We start from the raw sequence: 16,257 nt of genomic DNA on the forward strand, positions 1-16,257 counted from the left end.
CTTCGTACGCAAATGGAACGAAACGGGACAGTTCGCGCAGGCGCGTTTCATTGTTTTGACTGAAAATGCCGTCGGTTTCGAAAACGGCGGCGAACGCTTCTCCTCAAACCGAGAAACCAACCCACTATACGTAAGTAAAGCAAACGTTAAATGGACAAAGACATATTCGTTAAAATACCGTGCTGCTTTTATGTACAGAATATTGTTTTATAGTTGGACTGCTTGATATTCCTTCACTCGTAGTGCAGTAAAACATGGTGCTTTTCCTTTTGTAAATTCTTCCCAATGCACGCAGTTAGCCTGGCGCTAACTTGCTAGCTACATATTCAAATTGATACAGTAACTGAATTTTAACAAATACATGTGTATAATTGTATTGTGTGACCATGAAAATGTTCCACATAAAAAATAGGCGTAACATTAAAAAGCGGAATTCGCAGGAACTTGGTTGGTGGTTAACGTTAGCTAGCCAGTCAGCGTGCTAGCGTGGACTGGGTAACGTTAGCGAAGTTGAATGGTTTGCCAGCCAGCAGTGGTATCCTTTTCCTCTTTCCACCTCGGCCTTATTTGCTGCCTGTATACGCATGTGTTTTGACGTACGTTCTGGTTGTTTGATAGAGTGCAACGCCGAACATCTTGCGTGGATTGTATGTGAATGGTCAAAGTAGATAGCTACTAGCTATCACTACCAAGTAGTTCTAGCAGTTCGATTGATTGTAAAATTCAGCTACATAGCTAGCTAGTGTCAATCAAATATTAGTTGTAGATGGTGTAAACGTGTATCTCCTTACCTTTAGCATAGATAGTGTTTACTTTAAATTTCAAATAGCGAAGCTGTAACATTTCTATCAAAGTTAATGCGATATTTCCCCTGAGCTTTGGACTCAATACTTTTTTTTTACACGATGTCTGGTGGTGTCTGTCATTAACACTGCCTTTGTCTTTCCATTTTGCAGATATTTGAAGGAGTTTAGGACCGAACAGTGCCCTCTCTTCCTGCAGCACAAGTGCACACAACATAGACCCTTTACATGTTTTCATTGGCATTTCCTCAACCAGAGGCGAAGACGACCGATTAGAAGAAGAGATGGAACTTTTAACTACAGCCCTGACGTTTATTGCACAAAATATGACGAGACTACGGGCATTTGCCCAGATGGAGAAGAGTAAGTGTGAAGCTTAATTTTTCCCGTGAATTATTATGTTCTGGTTAGATTGTTGATACCGTATCATGCTTATCAATATTGTTTTGTGGCTGTTGTTCATTCCGGTTGAGAATTCACTCAATGTGTGCAGGTTGCCAATTTAGTGAGCACACTTATAATGGTGTTGCTAATATTTTATGGATGTTGCATTGTTTCAGTAGGAAGTCAGATTCATGCGAATTCCTGAAGTGAAATATCCTTATTGCACAGAATTCAGCTCGCACCACGAGCTTGGTGATGACCTAGCTTGCACATGGTGTTGTTGACTTGTCTATTGTTCGAGCTAATGTCGATCCGCATGGCCTCGTATGGCCCCGGAGTGGGACGACAGCCGTTCTCAATAATGCGGAACCAACTGGATGATTTAACCACATTCATTGTCATTTCATGGATGTTTTTTTGTAATTCTCGCTGGACACGTCTGTTTTGAGCTGCAGAGTGGGGTTGAGCTTCTTCCTCCAGCTTACAAGGAAACGACGAACACACCCCCTGTTTTCTTGCTCGTGATTGAACCGCCTTTGCACATAGCCCTCTCCCATTGGTCGAGCAACCAATGTTTATTGTTCCTGGGTCCGTTGAAAATGAGGTCGCTTTGAACGAGTTCCTGCTTTGTATTTGTATCCTTAATGTTGTCACAAGTAGTTATACATGGACGTGTCTGGTTTTTACCACTTGTTCTGTATCATCATGTTCATTGAAACCTAAGTAGAAGAGGGATTTCCTAATTCAATTATCTGCTCAGCTTGCGCATAACTACTCTTTTGTGATAATTAATAGAGATGTACTGAGGGGTAGAAATGGAGTATGTAAGTCTTTTATATATTCTTGCTCTATTGTTTAATGGCTACTGGAGCATTTTTAGGCCCAACCCTCAAAGCATCAGCTATTTTCACTTTTGTAACAAAATCAGAGGAACATATTTTGAATGTTTGGGGTATGCCACTTCAGCTCATTCTTAGAACTGTAGTTTTCACTACTGGTGTGACATCAATCTACTGAAAATGAAAATAACAAAGAATAGGCCTAAATGAGCCTACACATTTGTAAAGACACAACCATGATAATGGAAATAGATGTAGCCTAAAATATAATATAGCAAGTCACGTTGTGCGGATACAGTTGTCACTTGAGGTTACATATGAGAAGGCTTGTGGTGGTGTGGATAGACACCAAAGGAAGGATGAATACATTCATACATTAGCAGTTCATCTGCATCTACCTAAAATAAAAGCTACACTATTCAGTTCCCAGGTGTAACAAAGTCACAGGGTTATTGTAAAAAAACAGAATGCTACCCTGTAGTGAAGGGGGAACTTACATATCAGGATATTATTTGACTATATATCGTATTCACAATATCATAATATTATTTCTGCTCTAGTTGAGGATACCTGACCAAAACGCCAGTATTTTTCCTTCATAGAAAACAAGCTATTGTGTCTTTCAATAGGGAGCCAATCGCAATGCATATCGTATTGGCACCTAAGTATTGTGAAGTCCCAGGCATTTCCCAGGACTACTAACCGGTCCTGAGTAATACTACAAAATGCCCATACTTGGCCTACTGGAACAGACGTACTTGTTAGTATACTTACTGGCAGCGCTATCAGTTAAAGTAAAAATATGGGAATGTTAATATTGTATGTGTTGGTTGGGGATTTTTACAAGTCTCCCTACAAAATTAACATAATTAAAGGTTCACTGAAAGGAAGCTGGCTATACAGTTAATAACCTAGCCTATTTAATAAGACAGGATAGATGTTCTAGATTATATCTTGAGAAAGATGCTGTTCAACACTAAGAAGAACAGCTCTGAAACATGATATTCAAACCACTCCTATAATTTGGGCTTATTTGTGTCAGAGCACCATAAAGAAATTGAGTAACTTGAAACGTCTCACTCACTAGTTCAATGACAATCCTCAATGGCACATGTCTGGTTAAAGTGCTTTGGTCAGATCCACAGTTTAGTGATATGTAGAGGTAGCGACTAGATGCGATGTTAATAGTATTTGTGGCAAATATGTAGCATACTGAATACTTTTTTATAGAGGGGTTGGTTAATCATTGAGGTTGAGTTCCAGTTTACTATATCAGTGTGTTTGGAATTTCACTACAGTAAGTAAACAATGTTCCTCAATTCAACCAGCTGTCATATTGAAAGTTCTATACAATTTTTGAACTCTGCCTGAGAGCGAGCACTTGCACTCTCTATTCCTCATTCTACCAGAGCTGCTCTCTTCTCGTGACATCACATCCGTTGCCATGGTTACTGTTGCTGAGTCAGAAGCTTTTGCTGTATTTGAGAAATTGATTGGTTATCTAGCATTTTCAATGTGAATTTGAGCACATTAATAGCGATGTTGCTATTATTTCTGTTAAATTCCTCACCATACATCAAAGCCTGTGAGAGCGCTGTATCTATAAAAGGCGTTGCATTCCTCTGACTCCCACTGTGGGCATTGGCTACATTTTTGTTGGTCTGATGTGCATATTAAGCATCAAGATGAACGGTTGCCACTAATACAGGGAGGAAGACAGATGTAACTCATTCCTTTAGCCTCGGTCTGTTTCCTTTCAATTAAAATCTGTGGACTGACTTCTTAGGATAAGCACAGCATAGAATTCTAGAAACATAGGATAGACTAATTTTATGCAGATTGTATCTCTGTCACATCAAATCCTGATCATTTTAATGAGGAAGTCTGCATTTGTCTAATCATCGTTTCCTTTCCTGTCTAGCTGTCCTTACTTGCACCGGACCACTGGTGACACAGAGCGGAAGTACCATCTTCGCTATTACAAGACTGGTACCTGTATCCATGAAACTGATGCCCGCGGGCACTGCGTGAAGAACGGCCTACACTGCGCCTTTGCCCATGGCCCACATGATCTCCGCCCCCCGGTCTACGATATCAGGTGACCTATCATGCCTTTAGTAATCACTCTGTTCTCAAGGTGTCATACCTTCACGAACATGTGAATAGGCTTGTTACGCCAGTTAGCTGAGTACACAATGATAAATATTGCAAGGCCTGACCATGCACTAACAAAATGTACTAACTGATTCCATTCGTAAATCATAGTTTTAATGAAATTCTAAAATTTACCCGTAGACCATATTTTTGAAGCTGGCTGTCAACCCCTTCTCTACCATTGTTAGTGTTACTTTGATTCGACATGTTAGGCCTAGCTGTCTCTGCAGAAGTGAGTCTGTATCCACTCCAGTACATGCCCATACATGGAAGTGGGAGAATGAAGCGTGTTAATCTATTTTCTTAGCTCAATTAGTCTCCCTGATGCCTCTCGAACTGGCTGGGGCTAAGAGCAGATGAAAGCACAATTTTCTCTTCATAGACATCAGTCATAGTGTACTTATTGCCAGGGTTGATGTTGGTTTTGTTGAGTACCAATACTGTGCAAACAATGAAAGTGTTAAATGATGGTGTTTTCTTTAATGGGATGAAAGATTCAGTGGTATATTTGAAGTAATAACCCCACATATCTCAGAGATGGATACAAAAACTAGGCCCATATCTGTAATGCAAGCAATGGACTTAAGTTTAACAATAACATACATTTGCCCCTTTACTATGAACCATGTGTTCACATTTTAAATTCCTGTCACTAGAAAATAGCAATACCCTGTCGAACGTTCGATGAATGACGTCACATTAAGGAATGGGAGCTTGAAATAATTCAACAAAAACAACAATTAAATGTGGTATCAGCGTTGCCTAGCAACTGAGCAGAACAAGTCTGTAAGAGCAAGGCATTGCCTGAATATTCTACATTTTGTCTCTTCCTCTTTTTCTTTGTTTTGTGTAGTAGCTCTCTCACTGATCTTCTTCATGTGCACAGAGAGATCCAGGCACAGGAAGCCCTCCAGAATGGCCAGTTGGGATCTGGAGAAGGTATCCCTGATCTACAGCCTGGTGTACTGGCCAGCCAAGCCATGATAGAGAAGACTCTTACAGAGGACCCCCGGTGGCAGGGTGAGCAGCAGACACATTGATTCTGGTGTCGGTGTTACCCAGTGCCATCATTTTTCTATTGATTGGATTTCCTTGACCTGTTGTGTTATATTTTGGCATTTGGTCAATACCAGAATGTCTTACAATGAGTGGGTTTATATGCACATTAATAAATCAATATAAAACTGATTATGGCAGAAGGCAGAGTATGGCATTAGTCATATTAACACCTTACTCTGCTTATCTTAATTGGTGTAAGATCATAATGGTTGTAAGCATACGCCGATTAAAACATCTGGTTTTCAGGACAATCTTTCTCATTATTAGGGCATCAGAGTTCAGAGGTGTGCATGAGCTTCCTCTTGTGCGAGTGAAGTGAGTTTGGAAAAACTGAAGTATGCATATTAGAAATAGTTTTCACATACGAACTTTGTCTAAGATTCCAAATGTTTTCGCAAAAATAACATGGTCGCTGTGGTTTATTTTCATTAGCGTATTATTATATCTTTTTTATGCATTCATCAAAGTCCCGTCAGGTAGCCTGATTTCAGATGGCCATGTAAACAGGATTATTAGGGGACTCGTTCTTGAAAAGCATGTAAAAGTTTGAAGTCAAACGATTATATTAATCTGACTATCCACAATAATCATTTTGTGTGCATACAACAAACTCATTGTGTGCTTTCCTTCCAGACACCAATTTTGTTTTAGCGAACTACAAAACAGAGCAGTGCACCAAGCCTCCACGACTATGCAGACAGGGCTATGCCTGCCCTCACTACCACAATAGTAGAGACAGAAGACGAAATCCACGCAAGTTCAAATACAGGTAGGCGATTAGGACTGTCAAACGACAGAGTATGCCTTTTGACAGCTGTGTAATATTTCTGTAATATGTAGTTAACCCTTTTTAAATGATGTGTCAGGTCAACTCCGTGTCCCAATGTGAAACATGGGGATGAGTGGGGAGAGCCATCGAAGTGTGACAGCGGAGACAGCTGTCAATACTGTCACTCACGCACTGAACAGCAGTTCCACCCAGAGGTAAGTGGGACATTGGAGACTTTATAAACGCTTAGCACATTGTCTCTTGCAATGGGGAATCTGTCAAACCTTAATTTGGGAAAATGCCACACAGTTATGAGCAGAGAACCTGTCTTTCTCACTTCAGATCTACAAATCCACCAAATGCAATGACATGAGGCAAACTGGTTATTGTCCTAGAGGGCCGTTCTGTGCGTTTGCGCATGTAGAAAGTAAGTGAAGCGCCTCAAAATAAGTCACCGCTGTCTTGCTTGTTGGCAACCTTTCAAAGATAAAACCTTCTGTCTGTGATTGTGTACTTTTTCAGGAATTCCCTCCACGGAAGAGACCATGAACTCGTTGCTAACAGCGATGCAGTCGGGTTCCCAGGCCAAGCTGGGCTCTCAGCAGTATTCAGATTGTCCGGTCAGCGAGTGGGGTAGCAGTGCACACTCCATCAGCAGCATCAACAACGGCCAAGTGGGGAATGTATGTGATCTGATTACTACTCCCTCTATGCTTCTCTCCACTGTCTTTTACAAAGGCATCTGTTTGTATGAAAAACATGCTGTCTATAGATTAGACCCTGAATAGATATTTCAACTGTTAACTTTCCTTATGTCACACCTTTGTGTTGTATATTCTTGTAATTTTCTGTTCTTGCCTTCTATTTAACTAGTTTGTAACATCATTTTGTTTCTGGTAGTACTAGTGCACCAAGAAACACAGTGTAATTCAAATTAATATAGGATTCAACAGAAACCAAACCTTAACAATTCAGTGTCATTTTCTCTCTCTGAAGCCAATATTCCATCTAAACATCTTCAGTTATCATCTGGCCTCGTTAGGAAAGCTGGGCTTGTTTGGCTGGCTCTAAAACCCTATTAAGTCCATGTGTACTTCTCTCCCTCAGGTTTCATATTCTAATAGTCCGACTGTAACGCCAAGCTCAGGAAGCAACAGTTCATTGTCCCCAATCGGACCCATCGGCAGGTCCAAATGCTTAACTAATGGTAGCTTATGTTCAGAGTCCACCACGTCAAGTGTGTCATCTCTGACGTCTAACTATCCCAAAGCGCCGGGCTTTGAACGCGAGGATCAGGTACTACAATAAGACTGCTCTCTCTCTTTCCCCGTCCTTACGGGAAGACCCCTGTACTCAGCTTAGTGTAGGGCCTGACCCACTGCTATAAACACGTCGGTCATAGTTTCCATTCTTTTGATTCAGAATTTTGATTTATTTCCATATTAAAATATTTGTCAGTCACTTTTTTTATGTTATGTCATTTTCTTTAAATGTGTGATGACTTGGTGAATACTGAAATTAACAACCAAGGCAAAATAAATAATAGTTTACCCGTTCCAGGTCAAATTCAGTGTTGTGCTTAACATTTTTATGAACGTAGATTAGACATTTTGTTTGGATATGGAACTTGTGTTCATGTTATCTATTAGTTATAAAATAAATGTCTGCTTATTTAGTCTTAGACTGTCTTAATGGATTGTGGTGATAACATTAGGCAATTTCTCTCTTTTGATAGGGCTGCAGATGACTGATTTATTAACTGAATTTTCTTCACTTTTAAGAAACATGTTGGCTTTCGAAGACCCAGCCAATTGCTGGGTTTAAGTGTTGGGTCATGTGAATGTGCTGTCTGTTTTCAGATAAAGAACTATAAGGGACATAGTGATCAAAAGATGATGGACCAAGACAAGCAGGTGAATAACTAAAGCGTTTGCCACTGCCTTTGTATTCCTATAAGCTAGTTCCCCCTAATATTAATTTACCACCGGTCCAAAAAACATGATTTTATAGAGAATAATTTTAAGTGCAAACTGAAATGACTAAAACCAGATATAAAGTATGTAGAAAAGATAATGGCGCTATATATATATATATTTATATATTAAACAAATTCATCTTTGAGAACTACCAATCACCAAAAAACTATACAGTCAGGGAGAATCTAAAATTCCAAAAATGGCATGGGACCCCCATTGATATGTTAATGTTTGAGTCCCTGATAGCATAAGCCATGGCAAAATGTGTAGAATTGCAGGAACTTAGATTTAAAACTGCAATTTTGCCGCCTCTGCTGAAAAATATCATAGGGGAAACACTGCTAGTGATATGTAGAACAATTTATATTTAAAGGTATTCATGTAGAGGCAAAAGGGTTTTGCTGTTATAATTTCAGTCATTGGGATCCGTCCAATCGACTTGATTTAAAAACAGCCTATTCATGGTCTCCCATCTAAAGCATATGTCCAGGCACGGTATCTGTGGCTTGTCTTACTTCTTAACCAAGCACCAATGTAGTAAAGCTAACTATTGCTCAAATTGACACTATTAATGAAACAATGCCTTACTATGTACGCCTCTTTTACAGACACACAATAGTGTATTCTCTGGGATGAACCCTCTGGCATCCAGCATAACCTCCAGTATAGAATCTAGCCTGGCCTCCAGTATTGGATCAGATAGTTCCTCACCCACCACCTTATCAACAATGAATGCAAAAGCAACCCCATTCTATCCTGGGAGCAATACTGTGGAGTCAGTTATAGGTAAGTGTACTTATTGTACAAACTTGTTTGAGGGGTGAATGTGCCTCTTCATACAAGGAATACTTATTGTTCTAGAAAAATAAAAAAAAGACTTGCCTTTTCTTTCAGGTTCTGCTCTTGACCTGAATTTTTGTGACATCAATGTTGCTTCTCTTGATAAAGAGTTTGAGGAGCAAGAAAACAACAGTCTTGGTTTAAGTAAGCAAACCTGGTTTGAAACATTGAACACAATTAACTTAACAGTCTGTTCTGCATTTTTAAATTGCGAAATTGATTTTCACTTCCTGTTGCCCTCTAGGTCAAAGGATGCTGGGAGGATCCGCTCCGGTTAACATTCCTGGCTCCCTTGCACGGTCTTCTTCATTGAATTCCAACTCCTCGCTCTCTGCATCCCCTCTGAGCTCCCTCTCTCAGTGCCTGTTGTCAGGAATGGCTCCACAGCAGACTCAGCCTCAGGGCCTGCTAACCAAACCTGAGCATGGCCTTCTGGGAACACCTACCTCCTCTCAGAACTCTCTGGGTAAGTTAACAATAGAATATGTACTAGCAATCTTGACAAACATGCAAGAGTAAGCATTATTCGTTTACCTTTGTGGCATCATCAACCATTCATAAATACATCACTATCGTTTTTTTTGTTGTTGTGCTTTGACATGAAACAATTGTCCTGATCCTACCTTGTAGGTTTGAATGGGGGAGCTAGCAGCATATGGGACTTTGTGAGTGGCAACTTCTCTCCCAGCCCATCACCAGTGTTCAGCAGCCTGGGCTCCACCACTGTGAGCAGCAGCGCTGACCTGAACCGGCTCTTCAGGGAGCTGGATGAGGCAAATAGGAAGATCAAGCAATGGGAAGACGCGTGGCACCAGGTCAAGCAGGTCAGTCACTAGTCCCATGCAAGAACTATGACATGAACTAAAGGCACTGCCTCAGTAAGCAATACATCCTGACCCATGTTAAACTAATTTATATATTTGACATGTCTGTCTGTTCCAGGCATGCGAGGCCTGGCAGAAAGATTCCCATGATGCAAAAGAACAAGCAAAGTCGGCCGAGGTGGAGCGGCAGCTGGCAGAGCAGAAGCGAGAGGACACGGAGCGCAAGCTGAAGGAGCTCCAGGGGGACTTTGACGTGCTGTGTCGCTCCCCTGGCACACCCCTGCTTAGAAGCTATGGAGACCTGGACCAGCTCCCTCTACCAAAGCTCCACTCCATCCAGAGCCAGCTGCGCACTGACCTAGACCTTATAGACGGGGTAAGAAAGGCCAGATACTAAACACATTCTTATTTATAGTGATCAGGATATACATTATGGCAGACTATTTAGCCTAGTGAAGCATATTTCTTTTAAGATCTTGCTTGGAATCATTGTATTGTTATTTTGTTGCGAGTAGTTTCTGATACAACCTCTTCTCTTCCCAACACAGGTAATATATCAGCTTCAGTCAAAGAAATGTATAGTTTGCCAAACGCATGATCGTTGCATAGTCCTGCAGCCTTGCCAACATTATGTACTTTGTAAGAACTGTGCACCTAGTAAATCAGAATGTCCATACTGTAAGACAAAAATATTGAAGTGGTGATGTACAATTATTCAAGGTACTACTTAAGGAATTTGCCCTTTGAAGAACTACTAATACATATAGTATGCTTACATTTTCTAAATAGCATTTTGTGTTTCAGTATTCATATAGTAATTCAATGAATAGTTTAATTTGAACTACATAAATGGTGTTAAATGTAGTATGTTACTTTGTATTGTAATGGATCACTTACATTTTCCAAAAAGTTTGGGCATCCATAGTTCAAGTAGGCCTAATTTGACTTTATCACGGAAACACATCAGTCAAACATTATTATTATTATTATTAGTATTGCAACCATCTTTGTGAAGATTGATTTCTCTTAAAGCACTTTGTTGACCTGGGAATTTGTTAAAGGGTATTTTAGAAATTAGCTTTGAGCTGTTTTTGTTTCTTAGATTTACATATTATTTTTCTTAATATGCTAATGTATCGAGCTTTTGTGTGTACTGTGAAACATACTAGAATATTTCATGTTTCCTATTGTTAAATCATGGTATAGTTCTATATATCTTGTTAGTTTTCATAGAAAAGTGCTAAACTATAGTTTCTACTTTTCATTCTTTAATTTACACATTTCCATCAAATAAGTACACACATTTGAATGCATTTTAGGCATAACCAGCAGCTGTAATGTCAGTAAGGCACATTTATGCTAAAGCAGTTAGGAAATCAATTGTCTTTTAATGATTTACTGAATTGTTCATTATGTAGTTGTTAGAGGAGCATGTCTTGATGTACATAAGTCTGACACAGTGAATTTGATCGGATTCCTACTAGCTCTCAAACATGTCTAGAACATATCTGATACTTGGCCTCTATTTTAGTCTCAAGTGCCTTGCCTTAAATGATAACCATGAGCATCGATGCTTAGAGGATTGTTGTAAAAGCAGACACAGGTAGTCAAAGCTTCTGCACACATTTCTGCATCATATGTATATGCCATAGTGTATTGTCCAATCCTATGTCAAATTATTTCCTCAGATTATAGTTGTATGAAGATATAAATCTTGTCAGTGCCTGTGTCCTGACTTCACGCTTACAATATATTTTCCTTGTCTAAACAGGCAATGGTGCTTTGATTTAAATCTTTGATTTAGTGGTTGGGAGTATGCAAGCAAGGAAACAACTCTGGTCTTGTTTGTAAACAAGATAAAAACAGGCTCTGCTATACATTTTAGACTGGTGTTTGTAAGATGCATCAATGGTGTTGAACCTGTAAGTTGTGTTTTGAAATACGACAGTGTAATGTGCTTAGCTAGGTTAATCTAATTGACATGACCTTCTACTGTGTTCAAAATGTATTTTCCCTCACTCTATATCTTGGTCCTTTTAATATTTACAGCAATTAGTATGTTCAGTAGAAAACCATATTCCCAGGTACACGATTTGTAACTTAGTTATACAAATTGAGAAATAAAATTGTTTACATTTACATGGATGGTAATTCAGAAACTCAGAAAAACAAAACGTGTGTTTATCCTAAAATAAAAGGTATTGTGTTCCATCATGTTAAAATGGCAGGCGAAACAATTTTATTGCATGTCTTATACGCGTCATACGTTAACCAGCTACAAATCTAGATCACTGCCAGATATATTTGTATTGTGAGTCTAGCATACTGTAGAGTCGATCACTCCACTTTTGCAAGCTTTGCCGCTGCTGAGAGAAAGAAGTATACATGTAGTTGTAATGCATTTACATTCTTGAATGTTATTGTGCATACACAGTTCAGATTTCAGACATCAGAAGCCTAAATTGTCACCCGTTAAGCAGTAACACGTTTTACTTAATATATATCAAAATGGTATCATAACAATTGTTACCTAACATTCAGAGACCTATGTCATGGAGTCTAACATTTGGTATACCAAGTTTAACTTCTATAATGTTATAGTTCAAGTAAAGTACCACTTAAACAAAGACTCGTTTGATTAAATTGTGTGAATTATTTTTTTAGTCAGTCACACGTTCGGGTACTTTTGTGAATCTTCGAAAACATTGTTACAGGCCAATCAATGTACTGCTGTAGAATGTCTCAATTCTTAAATTCGTTGTTGGAGAATCCTAATAAAGCTACAGTAAATGCTCACCCCAATTTATAATATACCACAGGTTATTTTTCCTGTGATGCCAACTAAGTTAATGTGGACTTGACTCAAATGAACCAAAGTGGTGTTGTAGTTTGTTCTTGTAGTTACATTTAAAATATGTATTGAAATGTATAATTAGAATAACATTCTCTTCAATGGTTCAATGACAGAGAACTATGCCAACTGCTTTTGCTGACAATAGCAATGGACTTGAAGCCCATTTGTAGTTTTACCAAAGATCTTTATTGCTATTGTTTCCTTTTTTATTTTTATAACTTCATTTCAGTATTCTAAGCAAATCGTTAAAAACCTGATTTGAAACAAACCAAACCTAACACCTTATGTAGATTGGTGTGTATTTACAGAAACTAATGGCATCCTCTTTTTGTAAAACAAATGACTGTGGTTAGCAGCATACACAATTCTAGTTATCTACAAGTTAGTGACGTGTTAATATTCTTAAGTGGCCATATAGACGAGTACCAGTGGAGGCTGCTGAGGGGAGGACGGCTCATAATAATGTCTGGAACGGTGCAAATGGTATTTGATACCATTCCGCTCCAGCCAATACCACGAGCCCGTCCTCCCCAATTAAGGTGCCACCAACTTCCTGTGATGAGTACTATTTTGAAGTATGTTGTTCACTTTACAGCTAAAATCTCTTAATCAGTTTTAAATATTGATGGTTGTGAACTACTTGTATGCTGTCAGGAGTATAGAGTACACTTTGACTGTAATGTGCTTTCTTTCATTTTCACTTGACTGGTGTTTTCTTCATTTTAATTCACAATTTACTGCAGTCATTGGAAAGATGGCGATAGTGTATCATTTGTTTATTGGTTAGATATGAGTGAGTCATTGACGGGTGAAATGACAACTTGATTTATTTAAACCAGCATCAATGGCAGATACAGACGTGAGTAAGTTTAAGGAGCAAGTCTTATCACTAATTTGTTCTTGGTCCTTAACCCTTCTTCAATGTGGCATACTAAGTATACATCTCCCTTTTACACTGAATAAAACTTAAGCTCATATTTTATAAATATGGCTCTAAATCATTCAATGTTATGGCCATATTAAACTAATGTTCTTTTTACTATGGACCAATTTTTTTTTTTTTTATAAATCGGTGCCTTATGTTACATTTTAACTGGCATTTAAAGAGTATTGCTCTTAATGAGGGGTGACTTCATTGAGGGTAAATTGTTATATTACAGTAAAACGGAAAAATAATCCAAATTCTAGTGCCTTTAGATAATTGTATGTACCATACTCTCCCCAATTAAAATCTGTGGTGGATACCACTCAGATGATTAGCTTTTTCGATATCACTTGAGTGGTAAAATTTGCTTTGTCGCTCAGAAAAGTGATTAATTCTATGTGAAGAGCTAGCATTCGTAAGTGATCAGAGAAGGGCCGTTTTGAACCAGACTGCATGTTTCGTGAGGGAGGCTTAGGGCAACCTTAGAATGATGAATACTGCTTCTTCATCTCAGTCTGTATTTGCCATATCACTCTTCATAACATGCCACAATACCTACCACCAATAAATACTGGACTCAACTTTATTGGCACAAGAAAAAACAGACAATTACTGTTAAAGAAAAGCACCAAGTACGACTCTGTTTTGTAAATTAAATGTAATTGAGATGTAACAATGCTCTGCAGTGGATTAGCATAATCTATTTTGCATTCTTGTAAAGTGTTTGTTTCTTTGTTTTATTAAATATTGTGATCATGGAACCTGAAGATTTTATGCAATCTTGCACATACATAAATGTATGATGCTGTTCCAATTTAGTATGGAGAGAAAAATGCATATTGCAGCATAGAATTTTTGTAAAAACATTTAATTGTTCCCAATAGTTAATTTCAAAATGTTCATTTAAAATAGAAACCCTGAAATATTGAATGTACCGTTCTAAATTAGATATTTAATAGGTCACTGGAATAATATGGAGAGCAGTTCATCCGTTAGCTATGATGTAGCATCTAGTTTTGTGAATTGCTATACAATGAAATAAATGTAAGACTTAAACACATGCCGTTTTCCGGTCTCTGTATTTATCAGTGTAATGATTAAGGGGAGGGGGGGAATACATTTTATTTTCTCAGGGTTTTGGTGGACTGTAGGATAAAAGGTTCTTAAATTGTGAACTGTAGTTCGTAGATGTATTTGCGCTGATGTCGATGGAAGTAGACATTTGTATTACGAATGAGAAACATGTCCCTTTGTTACAATAAAGTATGGACAAATAGGACATTGTATATTGAATTAGTATTCAACTACCCCATAGAAATTATCAATGGGAGTTCCCCTGTGTTAAAGTTCATCCTCTTTATGGCATCAAAGAAAGGCTGGATTTGGCATTTTACTCAATTAAGTAGGAGGTATTGAATCTTTTGCTTGCAGAGTATCATTAACTTGTTCAATTGTACTGCAACATTATGCAATGGTTTACAGAATTCACAATTTGTATCTTGGGAATTAAAACCATTTTTGATCTTAAATGTGTTGTATTTGTTTCATGGATTTAAAACAAGGTAGTAATGAAGGTATGTACTTCTAGATCACTAAACTCCCAACGACGAATTCCCCTTGACAAATGTAGTCTTGCAATAACTGAAACATGAACCAGCATTTATTTTCTTAACATGAAAATACCATCATTTTTACTTTTTAGGTGGGGGTTATATAAGGTTTCTTACCACTACCAATTAAATCAATATTTTCTTTATACAGTATTGGTACAGAATTCCAGAAAATAGGTTGGCCCTCTTGGTAATGCTCTATAGCATTAAGGTTCACTCAGATTGCTGTGGTACAATGGCATGATGACTATCAGGAGACAGGACATCAAATAGATAGCACAGAAGCTGCAATGCCTAGAGCCAAAACAGACAAGAGATGTTCTCAGACATGCTTGTTATCAATGGTGATTTCTTCATAGACATTCACTCACAATCTGTTTTATTGAGGTCAGTTGATCCTGTTAACTAAACATAAGGGTCCATTTTGCCATTATTTGGTACTACAACACAATGTTTCCGCAGTTAGAACAAGCTTACTTTTTTTTCAGTGCTGGGATATATCAGCATTTTCCCCACTTTGGCAAGGTTAGACCTCTCTCTGTAAATACTATAGTAAAAAATAAATAAACCATAGATTAATATGCTATGCATTCCATTATGATGCAAAGAAGAAAATGCAAAACACTAACTGGTACATGTTTTTGAGTAGCCCATTTCCTTACCTTTCAAGCATGGAGTCAAAGCAGGTCACAGCGTTATCCTTCTGTAGAACAACGATAAGACAAGGGCCCTCGGGTAGAGAACAAATCTAGAGAGGAGAGTCAATGCCACAGGCAGAGTGTTACAGTGAGTGACCACTGCATGCTGCTATTGCGCAACTCCTACATGGCAGATACCTACTCCTCACCTTCCCATCCCTCTCAGAGGGTAGCACCAGTGTCTCAGCTATGTGACATCGCTGGGTCTCGTCCAGGACAGTCATCCTCCCGGCCACCAGGTGGCAGCCTGTCCTCAGCAGCTGCTCAAGCAGGTCCAGGTGGATGGGGGCTGGGCCCAGTACACTGGTGGGCAGCAGCAGGCAGGTGGTTTGGCAGAGAGCACTGCGGACCAAGAGCCCTGCTGCCACCCACACACAAACAGCCACGTTTACAAAGTTCAACTGCTGTTGATACCGCATCAACTAAACACAACAATTGCCCCAGACCAATCATAGGCAACGTCCCAATAAAAAGTCAATGATTAAGGGACCTGTTTTGTATCCACATACAAGTAGTAAATAA

General features: G+C 38.8%; 2 protein-coding genes across 7 annotated transcripts in view; one reads left to right on the forward strand and one right to left on the reverse strand.

Moving 5' to 3' along the window:
- LOC110486335 (putative E3 ubiquitin-protein ligase UNKL) overlaps window positions 1–16,257 on the forward strand; it is a 16,896-nt gene continuing 639 nt past the window's right edge. Inside the window, exons 1-16 of one of the 5 annotated variants that reach the window (XM_021557848.2) lie at window positions 2–130; window positions 957–1,166; window positions 3,948–4,124; window positions 5,034–5,200; window positions 5,873–6,008; window positions 6,106–6,223; window positions 6,351–6,435; window positions 6,531–6,691; window positions 7,116–7,304; window positions 7,868–7,921; window positions 8,593–8,770; window positions 8,879–8,968; window positions 9,069–9,290; window positions 9,455–9,648; window positions 9,767–10,024; window positions 10,197–14,487. In XM_021557848.2, coding sequence (XP_021413523.1) covers window positions 66–130; window positions 957–1,166; window positions 3,948–4,124; window positions 5,034–5,200; window positions 5,873–6,008; window positions 6,106–6,223; window positions 6,351–6,435; window positions 6,531–6,691; window positions 7,116–7,304; window positions 7,868–7,921; window positions 8,593–8,770; window positions 8,879–8,968; window positions 9,069–9,290; window positions 9,455–9,648; window positions 9,767–10,024; window positions 10,197–10,352 — 2,460 coding nt within the window. In that variant the 5' untranslated portion in view covers window positions 2–65 and the 3' untranslated portion in view covers window positions 10,353–14,487. Of the gene's footprint in view, window positions 131–956; window positions 1,167–3,947; window positions 4,125–5,033; window positions 5,201–5,872; window positions 6,009–6,105; window positions 6,224–6,350; window positions 6,436–6,530; window positions 6,692–7,115; window positions 7,305–7,867; window positions 7,922–8,592; window positions 8,771–8,878; window positions 8,969–9,068; window positions 9,291–9,454; window positions 9,649–9,766; window positions 10,025–10,196; window positions 14,488–16,257 lie in introns of those variants that run through there. The other 4 variants (XM_021557849.2, XM_021557851.2, XM_021557852.2 and 1 more) reach the window with 4 other exon arrangements.
- Window positions 15,070–16,257, reverse strand: part of LOC110486334 — a 13,036-nt gene continuing 11,848 nt past the window's right edge. Inside the window, exons 27-30 of one of the 2 annotated variants that reach the window (XM_021557847.2) lie at window positions 15,885–16,093; window positions 15,700–15,785; window positions 15,515–15,584; window positions 15,070–15,331 (exon numbers count right to left, since the gene is read on the reverse strand). In XM_021557847.2, coding sequence (XP_021413522.2) covers window positions 15,251–15,331; window positions 15,515–15,584; window positions 15,700–15,785; window positions 15,885–16,093 — 446 coding nt within the window. In that variant the 3' untranslated portion in view covers window positions 15,070–15,250. Of the gene's footprint in view, window positions 15,332–15,514; window positions 15,585–15,699; window positions 15,786–15,884; window positions 16,097–16,257 lie in introns of both variants that reach the window. The other variant, XM_021557846.2, reaches the window with a different exon arrangement.

The sequence above is a fragment of the Oncorhynchus mykiss genome, chromosome 13 (genome assembly GCF_013265735.2).
Source record: "Oncorhynchus mykiss isolate Arlee chromosome 13, USDA_OmykA_1.1, whole genome shotgun sequence".
NCBI classification, from domain to species: domain Eukaryota; kingdom Metazoa; phylum Chordata; class Actinopteri; order Salmoniformes; family Salmonidae; genus Oncorhynchus; species Oncorhynchus mykiss.